Raw genomic sequence first — 27,873 nt, 5'->3', positions numbered from 1 at the left:
ATGCTTTAAAAATGGGCAAATTGCGCTTGTTACCGTGAAATGAAGTCTTTTGCCATAAAATCGGGAATTTGACCGTACTCAGATCTGGAATATAGCTGTGAGACAAAAACGCTAGATCATGGCTTTCTGAAACTCATTGCACCCCTGTCAGTTTCTTATTGCAAAGTGTATTTTAGTCCAGTTGGATCGGTTGCTGTTCGCCAGGCGTATGTTCATAAACTCATGAGCCTCAGCATCCTGGGTAAGCAACGGAAGCCAGGGTTCATGAGCTTTTAGACTTTCGCCCGTTTAACAGAAACCGATTCATGTTGTCCCTTCTTTAGTCCTGATGATAAGAATAAAAATTGCTATTCTTCTCCCGATGAAAAGTGTCATGGGTTTCCCGTGTGTAGCTCAATATCCGTCCCTCCTTATCAAATTTTCTTGAAATCGCTGCTTTATTCTCGCGGAGAGCCTCAATTGCTAAATTCAGAAATGCACTCGGAAGCCCTTTAGCACTTTGAATATGCACGAGTGCATCACCGCCGCATGAAAGCGGCTCAAATCAAACTTAAAATTCATCTTATTCCGTCTCCAAGTCGTCTTGCTAATTAGAGGTTTTATTGCGTGCATCGTCGTGCACCGCTTTTGTGCCCTCGGCATCGGGATTTATGTCTTCGGCAGTCGGAATTTTCTCACTGCACACCGATCTGGCCCAGTGGCGTGGCGTGCTTGCGATATATAGATTGAGCTGCCAATTAAAAGCATGGAAAAGGATCGATAATCAGGGTGTTCACGACGAACACCTTAATATTCGATTCTCCACCACAGTTTCTAATGGGGATATATCGGTAATCAATCGACCATGCATCCTGAAGAAACTCGGGAATCACCATGCTTCGACACCAAGTTTTTCGCAATGAGGCTCAGTTTGAAATGCATGAGTTGTATCATTAGTATGTAAGCTCTCTAACCGCGCGCTAAATTTATATTTTTGTCACACTTATTTCTCCCCTCACACTGTGGGACGACTTCCGCGATTTTTGTGGCGATTGACAAGTGATTTTCCCCAGATGAGCATCCCCCCTTTCGAGGGAAGACGCAGAAAATCGACAAAAATCAGTAGATGCAGTCCGCAGAGTTAAGAACATGATTCATTTCTCTTATTGAGTATTGAATGGATTGCATTTTGCAAAAAGAAACCAGGAGCATTGCAATGTTGCTAAAACTGTGCAACTTCTTTTGTCTTGGGAGAAAACCCTGATTCTGATTATCCATTAACAATTTTTATTTTACTCGCTAAAAACTGTAAATTTAAGACAAAAATTATCTTGTACATTTCATATATTTTTTCATGGTTTTAGTAATTTTATTGCAAAGGATGAAGTCGCACAATCTTAGCACCATTGCAATGCTTCTGGTTCCTTTTTGCAGAATGCAATCCGAATATATCGACGGTGCAAGTCGGCAATCGCATAACTCGGTTTGCGACGTCGCAGACTTCCTGTCATACGTTATTTTTCAATCGGAAAACTACTCAACCGCAATTTTTTAAAACTTCCGTGATTTTTCTTCTCTGTGCGAGAAAAATTCTGCATAAATTTCAAGGAATGATGTCAATTCGTTCTCTTTAAAAAAAATAACATAGAGGCGGAGATTTTTAGACACCGCAAACGAGTTGTGTGATTGCCGACTTACACCGTCGATATGCTTTGACCTCCTCCTCCCCCCCCCCCTCTTTGGGGGAAAACGCAGAAAATCGATGAAAATCAGTCGCAGTTTCGTTAATTCTCAGGGGCGGAAATCGTTTTTGCTTAAATGGACGGAGTTAAACAGAAAGGAACCAAGCCACATCGGGATCGAACGGAGAAAAAGAGGTTTAAAGTTTGGCTCCTGCATAAGACTCAATGTAAAAAATAAACTTCAAGTTCAATTTCTGCAAAATGTGCTCCAACGAAAACTTTGAATTTTTGGCGATAGATAGTAGAGCAGTGGTTGAGTTCAAAACCACTTATAACTCAATTTTTTCCAAAATGTGGGTTGGTTCCTTTCTGCTTAACTCAGTCCAAATCATTTGCGATAAGAACTGGGTGTCTTTTGGCACCTCAGAATCCGGATTCCCTTAAGTGATCACCTACTGTCGCTTCTGTGACGTAAGAGCGTATCTCAATTTTCACATGGGCCCTGTTTCAAATGCAAATCCACGCTTTCGGGAGCTCATGCAAAAATCGAGATACGCCCTCACATCAGAGGACGATGATATTCTCGAAGCTTTCTTGTACCCAATTGAATCCCTTTAGAGGTGTCCCTAGGAGATGTTAGCAGCAATTACGACAATTGCGAAAGTTTGGCTGGGTTTCAGCACATTTATAACTAGCTGACTACGAATATTTAGGTGCCAATGAGAAATATTCAGGCGCCTTTTGCGCATGGCGCTTGTCGGATTTGAGCACTGAAAGCAGTGGCGATTCGAAAAAATTGGCAACACATGTAATACTTCATTTAAATCCATTGAATTCATCGATTCTCGGTGAGACAGGCACAGGCTGCTTCACCGAGAATCGATTGTTTAATATACATTTAAATGGAGACTAAAGAGTGTTGCCAACTTGCAAAAATCGCCACCGACTGAAAGTCAGGGGGTTTTCCCTCGAGTCTGAAGACGGAAGTCAAATCAGGATGCCTTTCAATTTTCTTTTCAAAATGAAAAGTAACGCGTGATGTAGCTAGGTGGACTCAGGTTAAATCTAGAGTCCCTTTATACTGAGAGTTAAGACAATGTGAATCCATTTCTGATTGGTTCCCGTATTTTAGGCCTCAACAGTGTCACAAGCGGGAATAAAGATTACATTTTCACCGATTGCAAAGATTGTAATCTAGAATGGACCGGGGAATAACGGGTTTGGCAAGGAACAAACGGAATGAGAGAAAGAACGGAGAAAGGAATTTTAGAATGAGCCCATCAAAGATTACGAAAAATTATCAATTTGTGTAATCTTTATTCCCGTTTGTGATCCCATGAAGGGGGGTTGTCTTAACTCTCAGTATAGAGGGACTCTAGATAAATCTACCAGTTCGATCATTCGAGTGCATTCATAGGCGGATCCAGCGATTTGGCAACACCGGATTGCTTCCATTTAAACCAATGCTAAATACTCGATTCTTGTCAGAGCACGTGGCCCTTTCAAAAATCGATACATTTCCATAGGTTTAAATGGAGAAAAGACAATGTTGCCAATTTGCTGGATCCACCAATGAGTGCATCGACAGGAGTTGGCACGAAAGGAAAGAAAAACTAAAGTACTCGCTGTGAAGTAACGAGTCATTGCCGCTAAAAAATCGGCTGTTTCTCGACGACGGTCGCCTCAAGTCTGTGTAATTTTGATAAGATCTGCCTGTTCGCGAGTCGTTGAGGTCAAGTATCAATGTATTGCATTTTAATTACTTTCAGCAGTGCTCGCAGTAATGAGCAACGAATGGAAGCAACGTGAGGGCCCGGGAAAATTCATGATGAAGCATATCGGGTGTGAAAGAGGAGGAAAAGACCTCGCGGAGAAAAACGCATAATGTTGCATCTTGGCATTCTACGAGGAGCCTTGGAGAAAAAGTCGAAATCTGCCGAGATTTTTTACTTAACCTTACGTGCTTAAACCCCTGAAAGTCATTTCAGGGTGTCTTTAAGGCCGGATATAGTACTGATTTTTCAAGGCGGTCCGGAAGAAGTGAAAAAGTGCGGAAATTTTGCGAGAAAATCGGGAATTTTTTTTCATTTTGGTCATTGGGGCCATTGGTTTCCCTATGCAGAAAGGTGCTTTTATAGAAGAGCCAGAGATGGTGGTTCCTCATTGCAAAATGTAATCCAATTGGACCATTGGATAATATTCATCAAAAGCCTGAGTGTATCAAACGAATATGCGGTATGATTTGTCGATAACTCTTTGACGGAACATGGACTCTTGGACGTGGTTCACGCTCGCAAATCACTTCCGTTTTGTCGGAAATCGTGTGCGCTGGGAAAGCCAGCTCCGCAATGTTGAGCAGCGCAGTGCGCCGAGTGCGGTGCCGCCGCCGCCGCGCTGGCTGTCAGTGGCTGCATAACGGCAAGGAACTGATTCGGCGGTTATTACGTCACGGAACTGCAATCCACCGCGACGTTGCCTGGCGACCCGACATCTCGGCTCCAAACAAAACAAGGCGTCTCGCACCTCCTTTCCTGATTGGCTCCTCATAATACGGCCCGACAATCAGTCTCGAGGGACCAATCGATTTGTGGAGTAGCGTGGCGCGATCACGAAATCAGTCGGCTGCGCAACACATTGAGGAGGAGGGGGGGGCAGGGGGGCTTGCCTTCATCTCCTGGGGAGTGCCTCAATATTCCGCGAACTTTTTTCAACGTCAATATGGGACTTGGAAAAGTTAACGACGTAGACGCTCTTTACAGGAACGGGGTGGCCTGCGAGTAAAGGGTAACGAGGAAAATCGGAAAAATTTGTAAAAATCTAAGTCACTTAAAATCTGGAGACTTCATTAAAAGAGCGCTTTAAATAATGATCTGAAAGTCAGGGAGAATGTATTTTAAGTATAAGCACTGTCTTCCTTCCCCACAAAAGGCCAGTAAAATTTGTGGAAACCTGGGTCTCTGAAAGGCTGGAAATTTTATCAGGAGAGAGCTAAAATGACCTGAAAGTCAGGACCGGATTTTCCTACTTGCCGCCCATGGGCCGCCTGTATTTTGCTGCCTCCTTCTCATTCGTTTTGAAACATCAATAAAAACCATCAAGTGAACGTGCTAGCGGGGGAGGGGTACATAAGACGCGTTTACTCGTGTTGAACACATTTTCTGGGAAAGCCCTGTCAACACTACTAGCAAAAGGTCACGGAACCTTGCGCGAAAGTCAAGTTCCGTAAACCTATCTCTAATGGACAAGGCCTTCCATTCATAAGAAATGAACAAAAAAATTATGTAAGAACAAACACAAAGGTTTAATGATTTTAACTTCGGCCGCCGCGCCGCGCCGACCGCACCGTGTTTGGCGCAATGCGTGAAGTATTCACGCAGTCTTGTAGGCGCTATCCGTTTCACGCTGACCACAGTAACCGCACTGTGTTTGATGCAATGCGTGAAGTATTTGTGCAGTCTTGTAGGCGCTAATATGTGTTACATGCCGATTGCCGCGCCGAAGGCTTCTCGTTTTCATCTCAAGTCCTCGTCATCATTTCTCCCTAAGTCGCGCCGTTCCAGGCCAAATTGTGTGTTTGGTTTCTCTCTTAACTCGACTAATTAAAGGTGCTGTCTCTTGTATCACTGAAAGACGACAAAATTAGAAATTACTATTCTCTCAGGAAATAAGAGATTTTTTAGCCTTTTCTCATTTGCAATTCTTTTTTCTAAATCCGATTTTTTTTTATACCTACATTAAAAAAAATTGCAAAATTTGCCGCCCCCTAGAGTTGCCGCCATGGGCCGCGGCCCATGTGGCCACCCCCTTAGTCCGGCCCTGCTGAAAGTTAGGGAAAATTAAACTTTAAGTAAAAGCAGTGTCCTCTCTTCCCACAATAGGACAGCGTTCATACTTTTCTCTTGCACCAGGATGCCTTACTTTTTAAAAATAATCAACTTTTTTATGCTCTTGTAATACTGAGTTCCTGCCCTTAGAGCCTGGTCAATTTTTTCTCTAGTATTTTTAATTTTTCGTATCGGCTAATAATCGCATTCCCTAGGAATGGTTAATTTTCTAGGCTCTACTCCAGAATTTTACTCCAGTTTCGTTAAACCTGAATCTTAATATAAATCATGTGGAGCCTTCTAAGGAAAGGAACTGACTAAGGAAGAACTATGAGCACTACCAATCTGAAACAGTGGGCTGATTGTTGAAATTGATAGACAAAGCGATAGACAAAGAAGAAATAGGGAGTATGGAGCGATCCTATTGGTTGAAATGGGTGGTTGTTGAAGATCAAGGGAGAAAAAATCGACTCACTATTGAGTCTCTGGTGGGTTGCCGTTGGTTAGTCCATTACCTACTTCCTTTGTCCATTTGAACCACCCGTTTCCACCAGCAGGATCCCCCCATATCCTTTTTGTCTTATAGCTTGTCTATAGCTTTGTCTACCGATCCCAACCATCAGCTCGCAGTACGGTTTTTTCCATCGAAACACATCTTCCACCCACCATGCAGCCGTCGACGAAGCGAATGCAGCGCACGAATCAGCCGGTGGATTTTTTTCGTCGGGCGGTTATCAATAAAATATCCTGCATTATTCATACTTAATTACCCTTGAAGCGCGGCAACCGGGGGGGGGGGGGGGGCTACGGTGGCAATAATTAATCAGCACGTGAGCGCTTTCTTCGGCCTCGGGAAAATCGCCGAACGCAACTCAGCCCCGCCTAGCCACAACAACGCAAATCCAAGGGGAACCCCGTTGTAGATGTGCGGTTCTAGTGCCGAGCGAGCAGGAATGCCGGCGGAACAAAATCCGACTGGATCATGGCTTCATGCTCGGCCGATCGACGCACAGTTGAATGAGCCGTTCTGATTGGTCGGACGTACGTTTTTACTAAAACTGCACGATTTTATGTACATTTCGTTAAATCGTGTAAATCGTAGGGGGTGATTTTGGAAGGAAACTTCACGAGGAAGTCGATGAGAACCTTTGTGTAAACCCCTACGTTCTCAGGGTGTCCAGCATCAGTTCCGGATTTCATCAGGATTTGAGGAATAATCGGTCGTGAAATCAGGATTTTGAGAAAAGTCGGCTGTCCGATCGGATTTTTTTTGTGCTTTCGCATACGCTTATGCAGAAACTTTAATTTTTCCCCGCAAAAAATCAGGCTTTGGAAAAATTATGAAATCAGGATTTAGTAGTCAAAAATCAGGATATATCAGGATTTCATCAGGAATTCCCAAAATGAAAGAAAACAGACACCCTGGTTCTGTATTAGCACAATTGAGAGTTTGCAGGTGTTTAAATTTTGTAAATGCCACGTTTAAAATTAAATTACCGAAAAAGCTGAGCATGAGGATATCCTTGGTTTCTAAATTGAACGATGGAGAATTTGCAGGTGTCTGAACTTCGGTGACTTTCATGTTTTAGATGAAACTACCGAGAGAATTGAGCCCGAGGATTACCTTCGTTTCTGAATTGAATAATTACTAGAGGAGGTACGACAAAATGATACACTCTGCCAAAATACATGTGTTCAAATGGGAAATGCTGCTAGATTACGTCACAAGGCGGTTTATTTCCTCACTTATAAATCTATTTTTCTGCAATTTTCCATATTGGCTAAAAGTAACGAAAAATTCTGCGAACTCAGCCCGTTGAGCACTTTCAGATGAAGGAATGAAATATTTCGTGCAAACTCTTTATTATTCGAGAAAATGCGACAAAATAACCTACTGTGCCAAAATACGTAATTTTATAGAGTCGGGGAAAACCGGGAAATGTCAGGGAAAATAACGAAAATGTCAGGGAAAATTCGTTATATCACCTTTATTTGCTCTCTAGAATGGGTTTGAGATTTCAAACAACAAATCTTGCCTGAAAACTATTTTCATTCATGTCTTCTTAACCCTCTGTCATATCTTCATTTGTCCGGGACTTTCCCCAAATGTGTCAGGGAATTTCATTCTCTAAATTCTGTGACAACCCTGTACGAACTCAGCTCATTACGCACTCTTAGATGAAGCAATTAAATTTTTGTTTGCAAATTCTCCGTTATAAGCTTTTAATTTCCACATTTTTCTGGCCTCAGAGTGCGACTCAAGGTGGATCTAATCAATGGGAGAGGCCGAACCAAATTTGAAAACTTGAAGAGCTTATAACTCCTCCTTTACTAAAATTTGAGGTTTAACGGTGGTTCTATTGGTTTCTTCGTTAGATTTCTTCCCGAGGCACCCATTGAAATTTGAATTGTGATGAAATCAGTGGCGTGGTGTGCTTTGCGATCTATCGATTTTTCCCCATACGAAGTTGGGGTGAATAATCGATTATTAAGGTGTTCGCTGCGAACACCCTGTCTATCGATACTTTTCCATTGGTTTAAATGGCCGATCAATCGGTATATCGCAAAGCACGCCACGCCACTGGACGAAATAAACCTGAAAATGGACCACTAGACAAAGTACGAATTTCAGCACTCTGATACATGTTTCTTACCTAAAATTTCACGTAGAACACGATGCGCACAACGGAAATTAACGAAATGGACTCCTTACGGAGATATTTAATGATTCTTGATGCGTAAATTTAAACCACCCGCTCATGAAAACTCAATACTCTACGTGATTCACGTCGCGCTCTAAACGTTATCATGACAGTATCTGCGATTCAAAAATCTGGCAACCTCAATCTTGACGCTTCGGCTCAACTATAGCAAATTGCTAATAGTTTGAACAACATATGGTTGGAAATGAACATTGCTCGATTGAGAAGCTTGCTGAAACCGTTGTAGTGCGCGATTTGACTCTCGTAGAGCTTTGAGTTTCTTGTGAGCGGGCAGTTCAAATTCCTCGTAACCAATGTAAAATAAAAACGTTGATATCTTCGTTAGGAGTTAGTTTCAGTAATATTCGTTGCGCCCATCGTGTTCTACGTGAAATTCTGGTCAAGAAACATACATCAAATCGCTTAAATTCATACCTTGTCTAGTGGTCCATTTGGAGTTTTAGTCAAAATTTTCATGTGCGACCTCTCCAGTTAACTGGGTCCACTGTGCGGCGGTTGGACGGCGGAAACCGCGCAAGTCCAAGGCGGACCGCGCGTGGGAGCCGCGGTTCTAGCGTTGATTATCGAGCGTGTTGGCGCCTGCCCGGCTACGGCGATTCCCGCCCGTCGACCGCCCTGAAAATACGGACACGCGTCCGGAATTCGGTCGGTGGGTCCGCCAAACTCTGTCCGATGGCGAGTTGAACTCATAATTTTTGACCAAAGTCAGCTTTGGTCAAAAATTATTTTTTTTATATTATTCTGGCAATGTTTTTTAGGCTGATTTTGAGTGACGCCATGTTGCGGAAGTATTGTGAACCGGGGAAAGTCAGGTAAAACCTGGAAATGTCAGGAAAAATGACGAAAGTGCTAGGAAAAAAATTCGTGATTTACCTTTAAGGTGATTCGTCAAGCTGAAGTAACGTGGTCGAACTGGCATGCGATATATCGCATCTTTTAGGTCAAACATCTCGGCAGATTTTGAATTTTCAGCAAAAAAAGGACGATAGCCCCTGCGCATGAGCCTAAAGAATCATGCTGAACCCACAAATCGGCAAAATTCAGAGAAATGAAAGCAGGATAGTGTTTGGGAAAAAACTCGCATTCGATACAGAAATCGATAGCCGAATCGAATAAGGAGTTTTTTTTCCAAACACTATCCTGCTTTCATTTCTCTGAATTTCGCCGATTTGTGGGTTTAGCATGATTCTTTAGGCTCATGCGCAGGGGCTATCGTCCTTTTTTTTTGCTGAAAATTCAAAATCTGCCGAGATTTTTTACCTAAAAGATGCGATATATCGCATGCCAGTTCGACCACTTCTTTTGAGCTTGACGAATCACCTTAATAGCTCTCTAGAGTGGATTTGACGTCTAGAGCAACAAATCTTATCTGGAGACCTTTTCAAATTATGTCTTTTAGGCAAAATGGTATATCTTCAATTGTCCGGAAATACTGAAAAGTGTCAGGGAAATGTCAGGGAATTTAATTTCCTATATTCTGTGGCAGCCCTGAATTGGTAAACCGCGGGGAAAGTCATGGAAAGTAACACTGGTTCAACGCCTGGAGCTCCGATGGTATGAAACTTCCGTCGTACCTACACAGTTTATGAAATGAAGAACTGCTTAACACCAAATCTTAAAGACATCCGTGATTTATCCTCTCTATTCGAAGTAAATTCTGAAAATCTCGGAGGAGTAATGTTGATCTGTTCTTCTTCAAAAAAATAACTTAGGAACGGAGATTTTCAAACTCCGCAAATGAGAAACTTGGTTTGGAAGTTTCACCGTCGACTTTCAAAACGCAAGGAAAACATTTTTTGATCGTCATTCAAGTAGGAAATGATTCTGGAAAGATATTTGAAGACGTCTATAAATCGCCAGAGTGAAGTTGAGGCTCAATTTCCTCGCCTCATGGTTCCTTACAGCGCAGTCCAAATTGTCGACCGGAACTAACGGACGTCATGCTCGAGAAAAACACTAATTGCACCTGTGATCTATCGCCAAAGCCGTGGGCAGATCTCATGTTTCGCCCGCAAAATCGAGCGTATGCAACCTGGCCCACCGCGGAGTTAAAATAGTTGCATGTTTGGTTTGAACCCAACTTGGAATAATCTCCCACTGTACTGTTTTACACTCTGCGCATGATTCAAATGCATCTCAGTTGTTTTTCATCGCGGTTTTTTGTTCGTAATGTTTTTTCTGTTTTAACTGACTAGCCTAGAGGAAGCTCTACAGGATATTCTCGGTTGATTCTAATTTCAAAGGGGATAATTAAAAACGACGAAATGATTTCTAACAGTTTCGTATTACTTAATTCAACTTTTTTCATGGAGAGTGACTGGAATAATATTTCGATTCACGGAAGTTAAAAAGGCTTGGGAATGACGTACGATCCCCCTCATCCCCACCGAAATTTCAAAAATGAAGATTTTACCGTCTCTGCATATTGATTTCATTGCAGAATTCTTGAAAAATTTCATGGAATTGCACCAAATTGCAAGAAATTCTTGAAATTTCATTTTTTAAAGTTTCATGCGATTTTGCATCTTTGCATCCAAGTTTATTGTTGGTGAGTTGGTTTCAGAGTCTTTCCTCGGTTTGCTGTTCTGCCGTCCTAAGATAGAATGCCGTATGATCCTTCAGGCGTTGCCAAATCTTTCTCGACAAATCACGAATTTTCCGGAAAATATAACAATTTATTTTCCTCCGATTTCTCAGAAAATTGTGCTCGTAATTCAATCTGAAGTATATGAAAATTATTTCAATGAAAAATATTCCTAACTTTCTTCCAAAATAAATAGTTTCTGATAGGCAATTTGGCAACATTCGAATGCTCGTACGACGTTTTTTCTTAACCCGGCAGTGTTAGTCCATCGTATTCTCATCCCAAAATCGCCTAGCAACGGCGCAAAATTCTGCCGTGCTGTAGAAAAATGTCGGATGAACATTCGAGAGTTGCCAAATTTACTCCGATAACATGTTTTCTGAGAGGAAGTTATGCATATTTTTCTTTCAAAATTTTCCGATATTTTAGATACATGTGCGTACGTTGTTTCAATAATTGGAAGAGAAATATTCGCAACTTCCTCAGTAGTTTTTTACTTTATTGGAGGAAATTCAGCAACTCCTGAAGGTCCATACGCTGTTTTTTCTTAGCACGGCAGAATTTCTCCCCGCCTCTCTCACCTCGCTGAGCCGGGTTGTCAAGTTTAAGCCGTAATCGAAATAATAATTGTCGTCTATTGACAGCTGATGCTACGAGGCTTGTGTGAGGAATCGGCAAAGCACTCAGGTTTCGTCCTGCCCTTACAGGAATCCGAAGCCTTGCCTGTGGGTGATGAAACATCCCGCTCGCGTTTTGAAAATAAAGTTTTCTGAATCCGTTTTTGGTTTCGATCGTAACAGTGTGTCAACAGTCTCTTCTTTTTTTGTTGCAGAAACATTATCATTATCAAGAGGAAAGTTTCGGAGTTTAGACACGACAGTAGAGCCAATTCGTGGCTGTGTCTCTGAGTGTATGACTCCATTGAAGCACCAGTGGCCTATCAGTTATAGGTATGTGTAACCTTTAATTGTGTTGTTATTTTGATTTTCTGTTTCTTGTCAAAATTTTCCAAGTTTGTACCAGATAAATTTTGTCGAGACCATACTCAAGAAAGTCCTAATTTCTTGCGAGCAGGATTTTCTTTCTTTTTTTGCAGCATTTACCGTTATCTTCCTCTTTTTTTCTGAATTATTATCTCTCTCATGTCCACATTATCCATGCCCATTTCTGTGAAGTCTAACCTCCTCAAACAGCCTCTCAAAATCTCAAGGTAGCCTCTCCCCACTCGTCTTTTTTGACCAATGGCCATTCTTGTGAGGCTGATAATCCAAATTCAACCAATTACTGTTTTTGTAGATTGTTGTTATACTAATTTCGTCCAATGAAGGGAAAAAATTAAATTGCTGATTTTATAATTAAATTGCTAAAAAAAAGTGACTGCAATATTTCAACGTAGATTTCACAACACAAAAATGCTACTTTAACCACGGGGTGGTTAAAAGAGCATTTTTGTGTTGTGAAATCTACGTTGAAATATTGCAGTCCCTTTTTTAAGCGATTGAATTGTTAAATCAACAATTTAATTGTTTCTGTGTTGCTAAACTGGATAATCGAATATCTCGATATTTGCCACATTGCTGATCCCTTGAATCCTTTAGCTGTATAACTAATCAGCGTTATTTCTTGAAATTTCCCGCAATTTTTTTTTCTATGGTCGAAAAGGCAGTTTTAGTCAAAATACGAGTATCTGCATCGCAACGCTAAAATCCCTGATTCTGTGCAATAGCAAATTATTTTCAGATACATCTACGTTCTCTGTGAATATGTTTGAATGAAGCAAAATAATTTGCAGAAAATTTCAAAGGAAAAAAAGAAATTAGTATTTTTTTTAAAAAAAAGATAACATGTAGGAAGATCTGCAACATTGCAATCAAAGTTACTTATTTTTTCAATAAAGTCACAGATATCCCGTGAAAAGTTCAAGAAATGAAGTTGGCTTGATTTTCCTTGAAAAAATGAGAAGAACGAAAAATTTCAAAAACTCAAAACTCAGAATATCTTTTTTCGAGTCTGAGCATCTATCTTTTCAATGAAGCCCATCCCAACAGTTCATCGGAGACATGGCCCGATATTCCTTCGGGGAATAAATTGTCAGGGAATTTCATCAGGTCAAAGAATTTTTTGTAAAAGATGAGAAATTTAAAAAATCTAAAAGGTTGAAATACATCAGCAATGTCCACACAAGCAAACTCAGTCTTAGTTTTCTTTGGGGTTCTATGCCCTGAGCTAACACGCTGAATAGTGAATAAGAGAATGATTCTCAATATTATTCGAGTTTTCATTATTTGGAAGATCAAGACCTGTCGGAGAAAAGTTCACATGTTATTGACACAGGCAGTGAGGTTAATGCCAAAAATTGTTCTCTTTCAGTTCTATGTATTTTAAGCAAATTGTTGGTATGAAAATTCAAAGAGTTTTGAATATCTTGGTCAAGGAAAAGATAAAAAGTCAGGGAATTTTATTTTGCTGAGTCTGTAAATACTCTGTTGCAGTTATGGTGACCCCGCAAGCAAATGAACATGGTTAACTTATCTGACTTAAGATATACCTGATGATGATTTATTTTTCTTTTGCAGGATATCAAAATTTTCCAGTAATCGGCATCGCCATAGGAAATCACAACCATTTAGGGAGACGTGACTGTTTTTACTCCCGTCTCTGCCTTTTGATGAGAGAAAAAATTCACTCTACAAGTTAGATCGGCTAGCGTCATCATTGCTTCTGGACTGTCAACCTCCCACAACATCTCCCCTCATTCATCATTTGCGCGCCACGATAAGTTAAAGCAGCTCCATCATGGGTACCGTCAACGTCAATCGAAATGTGTCCGATGCCTTTTACCGTTACAAGATGCCGCGCCTCATGGCCAAGGTCGAGGGAAAGGGCAACGGCATCAAAACTGTCATTGTCAACATGGCTGATGTCGCTAAAGCTCTTGGTCGTCCAGCAACTTGTAAGTATTAAAGTCTTGAGTCTTAGTCTCTAACATTTGTTTTCCATCACCTTTAGACAAGCCAGCAAAAGAAGGAGGCGTTTTTTTTCTTCTTTGGTAGAATAATACTGCCAAAAATATGTATGAGCAGTTTTCAAACTATTTGGGACTCTCAGAATTGAGAGATGGAAGTCGTAAGTGTAGATTTGGAATGCTCTGTATGTACTGACTGACCCTGCTGATTTCTCACTTAATCCCAGATAAGGTGTCTTCATTTGGGGTATGTTAACCAGAGCTTGAGAAGAGAGGACTTAATTTGACGTTGAATCTGTTTTTATCGGGATTCATTTTAACTGATAATTTTACCTTGGTTTTCCCCGATGACATTGATTTTTTAGACTTGGACGATAGCTATTTCAATCTTTTTACGATCATCATCAGGTCACTACATTAAACCTTGGATGTGTGACATCTACAAAACGAACATTACATGGTAAGACTTGAATATTAAAAAACTTATTAAAAACATTTGTAGGATGCACCCGGCCCGCAAAAAATGTTTTTAATAAGTTTTTTAATATCAGTGTTTTACCATGTTATGTTCGTTTTACGGATATCGCACATCCAAGTTTTAGTGTAAAGACCTGATGATGATCGTGAAAAGATCAAAATAGCTATCGTCTAAGTCTAAAAAATCAACGCGATTGGGGAAAACCAAGGTAAAATTATTAAGAGAGAACTTATTCCTCTTTTTTGAATGTGGAAGGGATGAGAGCTTGGTTATTTTCTTATTGCTGAAGTTCTCAAGTAAGAAACAAGGAAAACCAAAGGTGCAGAGTGTTACTAGGGAATCAAGTCAAAGAACCCACTAAACACCCTAACTTACTTACCCAAACCGAATGGAGAACTGTACCAAATAATGGGCCATTATACTGCTGTGCCAAGGAAGAACGCTGTATGAACTTTCATGCGTTGCCATATTTCCTCCAATATGAAACGACTTTACCAGGAAAATTTTGGATATATTTTTTCAAATTTTTCAGACAAATCTGTTCGCATTGTGATCTATATCATCTAAAAAATTCAAGCGAAGATATGCATAAATTTCCTCAAAAATACATGTTTTATCCGAGGAAATTTGGCAACTCTTGAATGTTCATAAGGCGTTCTTCCTTAGCATGGCAGTGTACAAGGTCTGCAGCCTGGTTGTTGAAATTTTTTGTTTGTCGGGACGACATAGATGACATAGGTTGAAAGGCGAAGCGTGATTGGTCGGCTATGTCTTATCGCTGCTTTATCGTGCCTTTGTCAGGTGGATTGATCGACATACTGTCGGAAACTAAAGTGGTGCCGTTAGCTTGTCGAGAGGTCAACCCGACATAGGCACGACAAAGCAGCGATAAGACATAGCCGACCAATCACGCTTCGCCTTTTAACCTATGTCATCTATGTCGTCCCGACAAACAAACAATTTCAACAATCAGGCTGCTGAACCAGAAAAAAAAGGTGGCATGTTTTCTTTCCATGTAGAAAACGAATCACAAAACGAGTAATTTGAAAATCAACCCCCAAACAAGATATTTATAACTTAATTCAACACGTATCAAATGGAAGTTAGATAATACAAATGATTTCACTTTTATTTTTGCCATTTACTTAATCAATGTTCGTTGTAAACACTTGTATCTTACTCAGGAGTCAATTCCTTGACTTCCTGTCGTGTGATTCTTCTTCCTTGTGAAATTTTGAAGAGATAACATGTTGGGTAGTGCTTTATTTCATACCTTGCCTAGAAGCCCACAAAGCCACCATGTGAAAAAACGGAACAGATTTTGCTCTGTTCTAAGCCTTCAGGAAGAAACCTCACTACTCTCTTTTAGAGCTCTGATGGTACCTAATGATCAAATGCATCTATCATTGCAGTAGAATTTCTTTCAGAATACTAACTTTTTATTCCTCTTATTCATTTTTTAGATCCGACAAAGTACTTTGGCTGTGAGTTGGGAGCGCAAACGCAATTCGATTTCAAAAACGATCGATTCATTGTGAATGGTTCTCATGAGGCCTCCAAGCTTCAAGATTTGCTTGATGGATTCATTCGCAAGTTTGTTCTGTGTCCTGAATGCGATAACCCAGAAACGGACCTCAATGTCTCTACCAAACGCAATATCATCAATCAGTCTTGCAAAGCTTGTGGGTATCATGGTTTGATCGAGAGCAATCATAAGCTCATAACTTTCATCTTGAAGAATCCTCCAAGTAAGTATATGATTTCAGTCCGTTACTCCTTGTTTTGCCATGACAAAAATTTTTGCAGTAAATGTCCGATCTGTCGGAAACAAAAAAATAAGAAAATAGAGGTCAGTGAGCTTGTAGTAATAACCTCCACGTTTTTTAGTTGTCCATGGAGTCAAAGTAATTCAGGAATGATTTCATAGCTTAGAAACTTGAATTAATAATTTGAGATTATCAGATCTCAGTCTTGGTACCTTTTGCTTAAGACTAGATACTAATGCAAATTTCACCACGGATCCAAGGTGGAAGGATCATGGTAGGAGACAATAATAATGTTTGACAAAGCTTAGCTGCTAGATCTCTGAAACACGTCAAATGCATTCTCAACAGTTTTAGAAGACTACATCAGTGACCATAGTGTAAAACCATGTATCTCTGTTTGCAATGTTTTGACGTTACTGTCATACTTTATTTTATCTTCAGGTAACTGGTCAACGTAATTTCTTGAAAACTTCCTTGATTTTTCCTCCCTCCTAGCAAAATATTCTGTTTAAATCTCAAGCTATAAAGACTTCTTTTTCTCTCGGGAAGAACAATATAGCAGCGGATATTTGGAAACACTGCAATAAAATGGCTTGGTTTTACAATTTGGTCATCCATATCATTCCCATCCCTTGCTACCTCCATATGTAGCTACCTTGTGACTTTCACAACAAGTACATGGAGCTCATTGTTTCAAACTCTAAATAAATAAATTAAATACGAACTCGCAAAAGCCATTTGGCTCATTACAAGAACATTTTTTCAGTGAAAATTTTTATCTGTAATGGCTGAGTATATCTTTTTTAATTCATCGTTTGTGTTCCAGCGGTGAACCATGCTATCCAGGGTGCCTCTTTGACTGAAGGTAAGCGTCAAAAACGCCTCAAGAAGCAAAACGGTGACGTAACAAATGGTGACATGAATCGATCAAGCTCTCCAAAATCTGATGAAGAACCAGATATCATTGTGGAAGCTCCGGAGAAAAGAGTAAGTTCTCAAGTTTGGGTTTTCTAGATTTTTCGTAAGTGAAATTCAAGAACCTAGAGAGATGCCAGTACTCTTTTATTTCTGGATACTCTTTATGATAGCACCAGAGGGATGAGGGGTAAAAAAACTGACTAAATTTATGAATCGGGAGCATTCCTGTACCATTTGTTCTCACTTAGCATTTTACTGATTAGTTATTTGTTGTTTATATGTGTTAGAAACCAAGGTGTGTACATAATGCTTCAGGGCCCCAGAACAGCTGTGCCCCCCCCCCCCCCCCCAATCTCTCCATCTCTTCATCATCATTTGAGCTGATCATAGCTTGCATAGCTCAATTTCATCATTCTGTGATAGTGTACAGTTAAAATATCAGCCTGTGGTAAACTGAAACACAATAAGGTATCTGCATCAAAAGTGGTAACTCCAAAGAATCCAGAGGAAAACTGAAGGAAATCTTGAGTTTTAATCCAAAATGTTACCTTACTATTCAGGAATTATGAAGACTTATGAATTCTTCAGTTATTTGGCACCCCGATTTTGGCCTTTAAACAGACTGTTTAATTTTATTAACTCATGATAAGGGCAAGTTAAAGTTAGTCCATACTAACAACGTTAGCAAGATTAAGGTCAGAGTCTTTTTTTAAAAAGGACTGAATAAATCCAGATTTATCCTGGGAGGGTTTGAAGGTGTGAAATGTATCATTAAGTCTAAAACTCACTCAATTTTGTTTATGTTGTGCAGGCTGACGATGAAGATGATGCAGATTGGGTTGTTGATTGTAGCGAAGAAGCAGTAAGAGCGCGACTCCAAGATCTAACAGAAGGAGCAAAGGGGTTGACCATCACAGATGATTTGGAGAAAACCGAAGCGGAACGTATCGATATCTTCTACAATGCTGTCAAGAAGGGGCTCGAGGACAATAAGCTGGATGCTAAGGAACTTGTTTCACTAGCAGATCGTCTGGAAATCAAGAGCAAGGCGCCTGTTGTTCTTGCTGAGCTACTTTTCGACGACAAGATACATGTTCAGGTAATCAATGATGCTTTTTTTCTCAAAGGAATATGCTTATCAGAGACACAGAAAATATGCGCTAATGGTAAAACTACCTTAAAATTTTTTAAAAGTATCAGGAAAATCCAAAATGAAATTTTAGTAGACACTCTGCTCATAAATTAAAAAGAAAATTAACTTGCATTTTAAAATTCTTTTCAAAAAAATTTTACTTCCATACTACATACTACATACCACTTCTATACTATGCACTGCATTCTACTTACATAATATTCTAGTTTATGAAAAAGAGTTACAATGGCAATGAATACATCACTCCAGATTGAACAGTTCAGCCATCTGCTAGAAGCTTCTCAAACTGTTACCTGTATTGCTGAAGATGAGTTCTTGCTTGAAACCGGCATAAAATAAAAATTGTCTTGAAAAAAATATCAGTGTGTAAGTGAGTCGCAAATTATATTTTATCTATTTAATTCATCTACATCTCGTGCAGTCCGTGCATTACGTTTTTACATTCCTTGTCTTTGAAAGTAGAGTTGTAGATTATTGTTGGAGATGGAAATGACACGATGCTCCTCTACACTGAGAGAATTTTGAAAATATTTTTAGGTTGAAAGATTTGAAAAAATGTGTCGGTCTAAAACTGAAAATTTAGGGGATCAGAGAGCTTAAAGTGCATTAATAATAATGATATTAAATAATTTTCTGTCTGAGAAATGAAGTATGACTGGAAAACTCTTTCCTAAAAATAACTTTATAATCCTAGGAATTTTATGGCTCCAGGGCTGTAAAGTATTAAGGTGATTCGATGGACGCTATATTTTGTGTCAGAACGGCATGCGATATATCGCATCAATTCGTTCCATTTTTTCAGCTACTCGTCATTTTTCTCCAATTTTGAGATCGCAATTCTGTTGTCAGGAGACTAAAGCACTCACGTACCAATTTTAACAAAGAAATTCAACGTAATAAAGGCGTGGTTTTTTTAGAGAGAAAACATCGCATTCAATACTGTTATCGAATCTGCACTCGAATGCGATATTTTGTCTCTAAAAAAACCACGCCTTTATTACGTTGAATTTCTTTGTTAAAATTGGTAAGTGAGTGCTTCAGTCTCCTGACAATAGAGTTTCGATCTCAAAATCGGAGAAAAATGACGAGTAGCCGAAAAAATGGAACCAATTGATGTGATACATCGCATGCCGTTCTGAGCCAAAATATGGCGTCCATCGAATCACCTTAAGTCTTCAGACAGAGTCTACTTAAGTAAAAGGCCATACGCCACTAGAACGAGTCCCTGAATCATGAATGGTTCGATATTTTGTTACAATCTGACCCTTGTGAAATGTTCAAGTGAAGTCAATGAATTCTCCTTAATCTGTGGTTCTCTTTATTTCCAGATGAAGAAACATAGAGTTTTGTTGCTGCGTTTCACTCATGAAAATACAAAGGCTCAAAAGTATCTGCTGGGCGGTATTGAGCAAGTGATCGGCTTGAACAAAGACACTTTGTTGCCGAAGGTTTCTGCAATTTTGAAGGTAGGCTTTATTCAATCACAAATGAATACAGTTTTTGTAATAATTTCATGACCAAGACTTGCTTTGAATCGTCACTAACTGAAAGTAGGGATAGAAACAGTACTCTGAACAGAACATCCAAGGCAGACATTATTGTATCATCGTATTGAAATGACGTCAGTCTTAACTTTTGGAAACTGGTCCTAATTCAGGGTCTCTGGCAGTCTGGAAAACTTCTAAGTCAGGAAAATTATGGCGACCTGAAAAAGTTGAGAAGCTCATAGGAAAAGTCAGAACGTAGTAAAATGAAGAAATTATGGAAACCCTGTATTTCTATACAGCACTGGGTTCAAACCCCCAATTTAAACCACTTTGGCTGAATTCTCAAGGACTTGTCTCGAAACTTATTTTTTAGTTTATTATTATGTGTTTTTCTGTATGGAATTCAAACTTCAAATATTTGAAATTGACTGAGCCACTCTGAAAAGTCAGTTTCTGTAAAATGAATTCCCTTTTCCCATGGTTCATCACAAATTAGTAGTTCCATCAACCTGATAACAAAAAAAAAAGTTGTTTGTCCAACTCCTAGAAGTATTTACCTGAACCAATCAGTGTCTTTTTTATGAAGAAACTCAGTTCCCTCTCATCTCTTTCTTATTGTTAGAAGAAAAAATGTGCAGTTCAGTAAAAGTGAATTTTTTTTATCCTCATAGTAAGCTTCCAGAACATAAATACATAAGATCGGTGCAGCAAATTGTAACCCTCCATATTCTATGGAATCTGGAGGAGAAGTTAGAAAATACCCTCATCCGGCAATTTGAAAAACGACAAAAAATGCCTAAAAATATGAAATAACACCGACATTTTTTTACGAAGCTGGTGTTACTCAAGTTTTCCCCGATGTTTACAAGAGTGTTCCTTAACCCTGCTTTTTCCTGGTCTTTTCTCTTTTTTGCAACCATGAAATCGTCAGAGGAGGATATAGTAAAACTTGAAACGTAAGTGTGTTAAATTGTTCTTCAAAATAATTTTTAACTGATTAAGTTTCTTTTTGTTTTCTGGTAGCTGTTCTACGACAATGATATCCTGGAAGAGAAAGTGCTGCTTGAATGGGGATCCCACGTGAGTAAGAAGTTCGTCAGTAAGGAGCTGTCGCAGGAAATACACAATCAAGCTGAGCCGTTCTTGAAGTGGTTGAAGGAAGCGGAGGAGGAAGAATCAGACACTGATTCTGAAGATGATCTGGAGGTAAGGATGCTTTCAGTAACTAATATTTCTCAGTATTGACCAGTGTCAAACCAATATTTAACTATTGATCGGTTAGCTGCAAATGCACACATAATGTGTGTTATTTATTTTGAAAGTCAGAAAAACGGTTCCTTCTCGAAGTTTTTAGTGGAGCCACTACAGCCCTAGATCATCAAAACTTTCAGATTGTGTGGGATTGTTGTTTTAGTTTGTTTTGTTTCATCCTAGAAAGCTTGTACGTGAACTTGAGTAGAAACGAAGGACAGAGAGTTTCAAAACCCTAGCCCTCCAAATAATATGTATTATCTTATGTAACGTTTTTTCTTGACATATTTTTGTTAATTAATTTCATGTAGATAGATATAAGATATATGGTCCCTGCAGTAATTGCGATATTTCTCAAGGAATGGGAGGGAAGTTATTTTATAAATTTTTATATTTTCGTTTTATCTTCTCTATCTTTCAATGTTGCTAAATTTTCCCTCCCAAATTACATTTTTACAAGGAGAATGTTGGTCATTTCTAACTTTAAAGTTCATTAATTTTTCTTCTTATCTCATGCAAAAATCAGAAATATTTCGGAAAATTATCGCATAGGTATATTCTTGTAAAAAATTACATTGTTTGAGTCAGTTTTGCAAATTTGCAGTGGAGTTACATCGTTTTTCTTGGGAACGACGATAAGTGATCTTATTTGTTAAAAGGGGCAAGCAAATTTCCTCATCTCTTTGCAATGCTCAGAGAAAGAAAATCTGAAAATATTGTTGCAAGTTTGACCCTTAAATCTCAAAAACAGAAAGAGATCTTAGTCCTGAAGTTCTTTGGTTGCAGGAACATGTGGTTGAAGTGTTCGCAAAAAGTTGAGGGAAGTGTAAGTCCCGTTTCTCATATCTGGTCATGTATTAATTAAACTATTTCGTTCTTATTCTGACTCTGTTTCGTCTTTTTTTCTTTCAGATTGAATATAATGATAGAGCTAAAGCATCACCCTTGAAGGAGCAAGCCAAAACTGTGCTTAAACCAGCAGTCCACGAAAGCGATGATGAAAACGATGTTGACATTGACGCAATCTAGACATACGCAATCCAATCACCCTCATTTTATATATGTTTATATCTACGTATAATTTTTCCAGTTATTTTTATAATTTGATATGAGATCTTTCCACCTAATTATATTTTAGAATTCCCTCTCCCCCCCCCTTCCCACTGCGGTTTAGAGGATCCGTACGGCTTCCTTCCGGAAGTTCATCTAAGTATGCACAAAAAAAGCCTCTGAATTTTTTTAATCAATATTTTTTAAGTTGTCTTAAAAGTACCTAAGCAGATTTTGGCTTTAAAGTGAACAAACGGTCACTACTGTACTCTCTGGATGTGCAGCAATCGGTATTTTAACCTCTTCCGCTACAGGTTTCAATACACCACTAAATTAATGCAATCTTGAAGCTTGTTAATTAACTATTGTTAATTTTCAGCGCAATTTATTTTGTGCAACAAATCCGATGATGTTTTCTTAATCTCTTTTTTATACTTTATAATTTTTATTTAAGTACTCCTAGTGTCTGCAAAACGGTTTTCAGTTAGATTGTCGTAGTACTTTTTCTCTCTCTCTATATCCAGTTTTTTTTTTTATTCGGTGAAATGAATTGTGATTAAATAATCAAGATCGAAATGTCTAAGACTAGTAGAAGCAATGATTGATGTGTCAAATATTCCTGCAGGCTGCTGCATTGTTGTCAGAATATCTGAAGAGCATAAATGTTAACTCCACAGTGCGAAGTTTGATTTTCAATCAGCAGCAACAATGAGCAGTCCTGGCTATCATCTCCTTATTCCCGGAATAGCTTGATCCAGTAGATTATTTATGTTGTTTTTACTATTAATTCTTATCATGTATTTATTATTTACTGTTATTTTAATAAATATTGTAGGCATTAATAAATAAAGAACTTGCTCATTTGATGGACATGCACACTGACCCAGCCCAGTGAATGTCACTCGCAAGTAATCAAATGTGCTAAAAACGCAACTTTGTAAGTGAGGCCTCAAGCTGTTTGCGTTGAAATTAAATTGTGTAGAATTTTTTGGAAATTAATCTGTTCACTGTTGGTTGAAATTAATGTTCACAATCATCCAGAGGATTTTTTCAGTGTTACAAATTCTAGTGAATGTTTCATTTAATTTTTATCCCTTCCTACTTTGCTGGAAAATAAATTCAATGTTTTGCTTAGTTTCAAGTGGCTTTTTAATTATATCCGTTCCTTAATTTTATGGTTCAAATTTAAGTGAAAGTAGTTGTCAAAGTAATCTTGTTTGTAAAGAGTATGTATTTATTCATGCTTCGCTGAGATCTCGCATCCTTTTGTGGTTGTTGAAAGCAAGAACTTTAAAATGATTTTTTGTTAAAAATTCCTTATCACCACAGGAATTTTTGGATCAGTAATATTTATCCTTAGTGGTGCATTTAAACAGCATTGCTACCGTCAGGGAAAACTGTGAAATGTCAAGGAGGTGACAAAAGCGCCTAAGAAAAATTGCTACCCTAATTGCTTGTCTGGAATGTATGTTGACGTTTTGTACAACTGTTCAGTGGAAACTGTTTCAAATTATGTCCTCTTAACCATGTCGCATACTCTCAAATGTCAGGGAATTTCATTTTCCAGATTCTGTAGCAATCCTGTTTAAAAGAAGTTTGGTCAGGGTTCCCAGCGATCTGGAAAAGTCAGGGGGAAAAAAATGGCCTGGAAAACCTGGAAAAGTCAGGGAATATGCTCGAAAAGTCTTGAATTTTTTCAAGTACTGAAAAAAAAAATTAATAAATAAACAAATAAAAATAAAATAATTAAAATTGAAATTGCAACTCCTTTGTTGTATTTTGAATTTTCTGCCAACTCATCCTCTTTATCGGCATTCAGAACGAATCGGAACCACTCGGAAGTGTTCGGTGGCTCTCCCTACAGGGCAAGATTTCCATGAACCTTAGCCCTCTTAATTATTTAATTGGATTGTAAAAGTTTCAAGTATACTTATTAGAATATCTTACGCTTAGCTGAGAACTATGTCTGCATGCTAAGGTAGAGGTTATATTTTTGTAACTCTGCCTTCTTTTCCTCGACAATACGCTCATTTAAAAAAATATATATGTATGCATTTCTCAGTTTTTTTAAGAATAGTTCTTAAAAGTATGCAGAACGTAGACTGCAGGTTGGGTTATTTTTTAAAAGAATCTGTTCAGTGCTTCCCTCCTTAGCATAGCAGCAACACCGGGATGGGATTTATTTTTCAAAACCAATACTACTATGAGTAAATGAAACAAAATGAAAAATCATTTGCTTTCATGGATGCATGTATCATTTAAGAAGGCATTTATATTTCGCCATTTTTTTTTCCCAACATATTTTAACTTTTTTTGTAATTTCATTCGTGTTATGATACTATCCTAGCCTGGTTCTTATAAAAAAAAAAAGCTAAACCAGATCAAAAATTGTTGAAAACAGAGTTTTTACAAGAATCGGGAAATGTGCGAGCGCGCTGTCTCTTTTAAGGCAACTTATTTGAGTTTTTTCCGCGGAAAAAGGCCTGAAAGTCAGGGATTTTTTTCCCAAAATTGGCTGGGAACCCTGTTAGTCATATTGCTTGGTTACTCTCAGATATGAAAAAGCATCCCTACAGTGAGTGAAAGCAATTTCAGGAATTTCTTGAATGATAAGTTCTCAACGATTTGATATCAATGGTTTTATTTTTCGAAAATGACAGAAACCATCTTGCTGTGCCATGATCACATACTTTGTTTTCCTCTTCGTTACAGCAACGCACAGCTAACAGTCAGCATAGCCGAGCTTATGTGCCTTGCTGTGCAACCATTTCTTACAAGAAAGCCTCTGTTGGAGTACACAGTGGAAATGGCTGATAAAAGTAAATTACTACTTTGTTGGTGCGTTCATTTAAATTGATAATTAACATTAATCATGCTTCATACTATAATTAGTCATAAGCACCAGAGAGTATCTTGCAAAGCTAACAGAGAAAATCATTTAGGAAAATAAAATATAAACAAGGAAAAGCAAAAAACATAAAAAAAAATAAAAGCAACAGCTGAAGGTGCATGCATACATCTCGAACTTATTGTGTACAGACAAATCGATTTAAGAAATCAAGATTGCAAATACAGAGTGCTTGAATTATATCGATGATTGGAAAAGAGGGGCCGAGTAGGGTCAACCTAATAATTATAGAATCAACTTACATATTGGAGAAGCAAATCACAATTTTAAAAAAAGAAGGAAAAAACATAAATAAAATAGGGGGTCAAATGATGAAAGGAGGACAAAAATTGGGAAATAGGGAAGAAAAGATGGAGAAAACTTAAATATGTATCACATTTCTACTTCACTAACACCAAGACAACATGTCAGTGACTATTTTCAAAGGTTGTCATCTTGGTCCATACTGGTACCACAAGACAAGGGATCTGCTGGATTTTGATCAGTGGTGTTAGTTTCTTCATCACTACAAGTGGCACCATCATCATGATTGAGAAAAAAAACTTGATTGGAATATATGGATGAATTGAAGGAGGATAGAAAATGTTGATTGACAGAGAGGTCCTTGGCTCTCGATTGAAGTTCACTTAAGCGGGCTTCACATGACAATAAATGCATTTTCAAATCTATTTCCTTCCATATGACCAATTTACAATACTGGCAGGACAATTTTCCAGGCAGTTGACCATGCAATTTTAAATGGCACTTTAAATTTGAGCTTTGAGTGAACGGTTTAGTGCAAATAGGGCACTTGTACTTTTTTTCACCACTGTGAATTTCCATGTGACATTTCAGGTTGGACTGTTGAGCAAAAGACTTCTCACATAATGTGCACTTGAACTTTTTCTCACCTGTGTGCAAGGCTAAATGAGACTTGAGATTAGATTTTTGCGTGAAGGATTTATCACAGTATGCGCATGGGAAATTTCGAACGCGAACGCTGGAATGAATCTCCAAGTGAGTTTTGTAATTGGAGTGTTGAACGAAACCTTTGTTACAATAACTGCAGACATACTTTTTCTGCCCTGTATGGATGGCGATGTGCGTTTTAAGGTTAGAGCTCTGGGTGAAGCTCTTGTTGCAAAATTGACAGGTGTACTTGCGCTCACCTGTGTGGATTGCCATGTGTGTCTTCAAATTTGAATTCTGGTAAAATTTTTTACCACAAAAATCGCAGGCGTAATTTTTTTCCCCCGTGTGAATCACAGCATGACTTTTTAAATTATAACTTTGTGAAAATGTTTTGTTGCATACATGACAGGCATATTTTTTTGAGTCTCCAGCATGGCAGGTGGACTTCCTTACATCATTGAGGGATTCAAGAAAGGACAGTGGCTTAGCCATTATTAACTTAAATTTCGCTACAAATAGAAAAAATGAGCTCTGTTTTAAGACAAAGTATTTATGTAACTAGGGAAATTCGTTTGACTAAAACAAAAAGCACTTCCTGCATTGTAGAAATTACAGGCCTGAAAAGAAAAGAACATTTAAAATTTTAAATGTTTTGGATTACTATATTCAAAGGGCTACAAAATAAATATTTTGATTTGCCTCCACTGAGATTGCACTAAGGGTGGCAGATGATAAAATTGAGTTTGAAAAAAGGAACAGTTAATGATCCGCACAAACTGAGGATGATTGATTGAGTTCATACATCAAGGACAACTTCATCGCCAATGCCGGAATGCAATTGAACCCCATTCATTTTCCTGAAAAACCAAAACGATTCTATCATTAAATTCAATATATTTGGGAGGAAAAAATGAGAAGGCCTTGATTCCCAATACCTACCTCTGGTGTGCAAGTGCTGGTAACTCAACACAGCGTTGTTAAAGAAATTCAGCATTGAAATCTTTTTCTTCTCGTAAGTATGTCTGTTCTGTATTTCAGGCGACAGCGATCATGATCAACAAGGTTATTACAGAGGAAACATACTGATTGGAGCCTGGTCACATACACATAGCACTTTCGTTCTTTTTATCCACCAGCTAATACACTTAGTCCTTCACTTGTTGACTGCCGCTGTGTTTTAGGCACTTATTTGCCCCGGCACCACAGCCTTTTTTCAAAGTATCTTTAAAGAAGAAAACGAACGTTCAGTAGTGCATTCTCTTGCTGGGGCTAGGCTGTTCGTGAGCCATAAGCATACCTATGGATGTCTCTGATAGCAGCAGGCCTCACGGAAGCCTAGCAACGCGAGCGACCGCATTCCAGTCAAACCAACCGGCGTAGCCCTAGCAGAACCTTTCAAGGCCAGTTGATACAAGTGGCGCGGCAGCCAACATATTAATCTGTCCGCCAATCCAGAATATACACCCTAAAGCTGCCCTTAAATACTAATCCTTACGCTGGCTAATCCTCATTGCTGCTGTTGTGACTGAAATTGTGAAACAATGCAATTTATTTGACAGAATATAGAACTTGATTCTCTGGAGGACAGAAAAAAGGACACTCCCTGCGAGGAACAAAGTTTCAGTCAGCACCTCTTCTCTCTCATATCCTTGCGGACTTGACCTTACACAGCCCTCACTTAGTTTGGAAATGAGGGTATACAAGAGTATAATTGGAAGGAGTTACAACAGCACATGATATAAGCTCATCTTGACACTTTTGAGTGGCCGTCATGCAATTCTGCAAAAGTAAGTATCTACCGACAAAATTTCAGACTCATGACTACTCTGCGACCTCCTCTTCACTCTGGGATTTATAGATTTGCTAATAACGGATAGGACCGAATCCCAAACGAACCCTCTCCTCAGATTCTTGTATATTTGTCTCTGACGTGCTTAGGTACAGACCTAAGGTAATCGTGTTGACGAAGGTACTGTTTACCTGAAGATTCAACTGTAATCCTTGGAGAAATTGAAAGCTGGAGCTGAGGCTGAATAGAGCCACAGCTACAGAGGCAATTCACATAAAATAATTAATAATATGCAAAATGAAAAAAAAAAAAAAAAACTATTCCACACTATCCAAAATTGTAGATTTTCATTGATAAGTTGTGATAAGCGACTAAAAAACAACAAATGACGTCATTGTATTATTTTTGATGACTAAATCCAAAGA

The 27,873-nt window shown here is 38.7% G+C and overlaps 2 protein-coding genes across 4 annotated transcripts in view; one reads left to right on the top strand and one right to left on the bottom strand.

Annotated features, from left to right (window-relative positions):
* The window catches only part of eIF5 (eukaryotic translation initiation factor 5), a 45,755-nt gene extending 22,761 nt beyond the window's left edge, over window positions 1–22,994 (top strand). For both annotated transcript variants that reach the window (XM_019049365.2, XM_019049366.2), the window contains 8 exons: window positions 11,625–11,742; window positions 13,369–13,745; window positions 15,699–15,983; window positions 16,828–16,988; window positions 17,731–18,018; window positions 19,401–19,538; window positions 20,583–20,765; window positions 21,723–22,994. In XM_019049365.2, the coding sequence (XP_018904910.1) occupies window positions 13,589–13,745; window positions 15,699–15,983; window positions 16,828–16,988; window positions 17,731–18,018; window positions 19,401–19,538; window positions 20,583–20,765; window positions 21,723–21,839 (1,329 nt within the window). In that variant the 5' untranslated portion in view covers window positions 11,625–11,742; window positions 13,369–13,588 and the 3' untranslated portion in view covers window positions 21,840–22,994. The remainder of the gene's footprint in view (window positions 1–11,624; window positions 11,743–13,368; window positions 13,746–15,698; window positions 15,984–16,827; window positions 16,989–17,730; window positions 18,019–19,400; window positions 19,539–20,582; window positions 20,766–21,722) is intronic.
* Window positions 22,995–24,484: 1,490 nt separating this feature from the next.
* On the bottom strand, window positions 24,485–27,827 carry LOC109035679 (uncharacterized). 2 transcript variants are annotated; one of them, XM_072302348.1, is made up of 2 exons: window positions 27,606–27,827; window positions 24,485–26,516 (listed from the first exon to the last, which is right to left on the bottom strand). In XM_072302348.1, exon 2 carries the CDS (start codon window positions 26,149–26,151, stop codon window positions 25,189–25,191), a length of 963 nt encoding a protein of 320 aa, XP_072158449.1. In that variant the 5' UTR covers window positions 26,152–26,516; window positions 27,606–27,827; the 3' UTR covers window positions 24,485–25,188. The 2 variants fall into 2 exon arrangements, with proteins under 2 accessions (XP_072158449.1, XP_018904935.1); XM_019049390.2 differs by having other exon boundaries at window positions 27,640–27,827.
* Between the last annotated feature and the right edge of the window lie 46 nt (window positions 27,828–27,873).

Source organism: Bemisia tabaci, chromosome 7 (genome assembly GCF_918797505.1).
Source record: "Bemisia tabaci chromosome 7, PGI_BMITA_v3".
Classification (NCBI taxonomy): Eukaryota; Metazoa; Arthropoda; class Insecta; order Hemiptera; family Aleyrodidae; genus Bemisia; species Bemisia tabaci.
Note: the sequence above shows the minus strand (reverse complement) of the source record. Positions and strands in the feature narration are given on the sequence as shown.

Bases quoted from the DNA above. Each gene is read 5' to 3' on its own strand.
- LOC109035679 (XM_072302348.1), bottom strand. From the start codon at position 26,151: ATGGCTAAGCCACTGTCCTTTCTTGAATCCCTCAATGATGTAAGGAAG.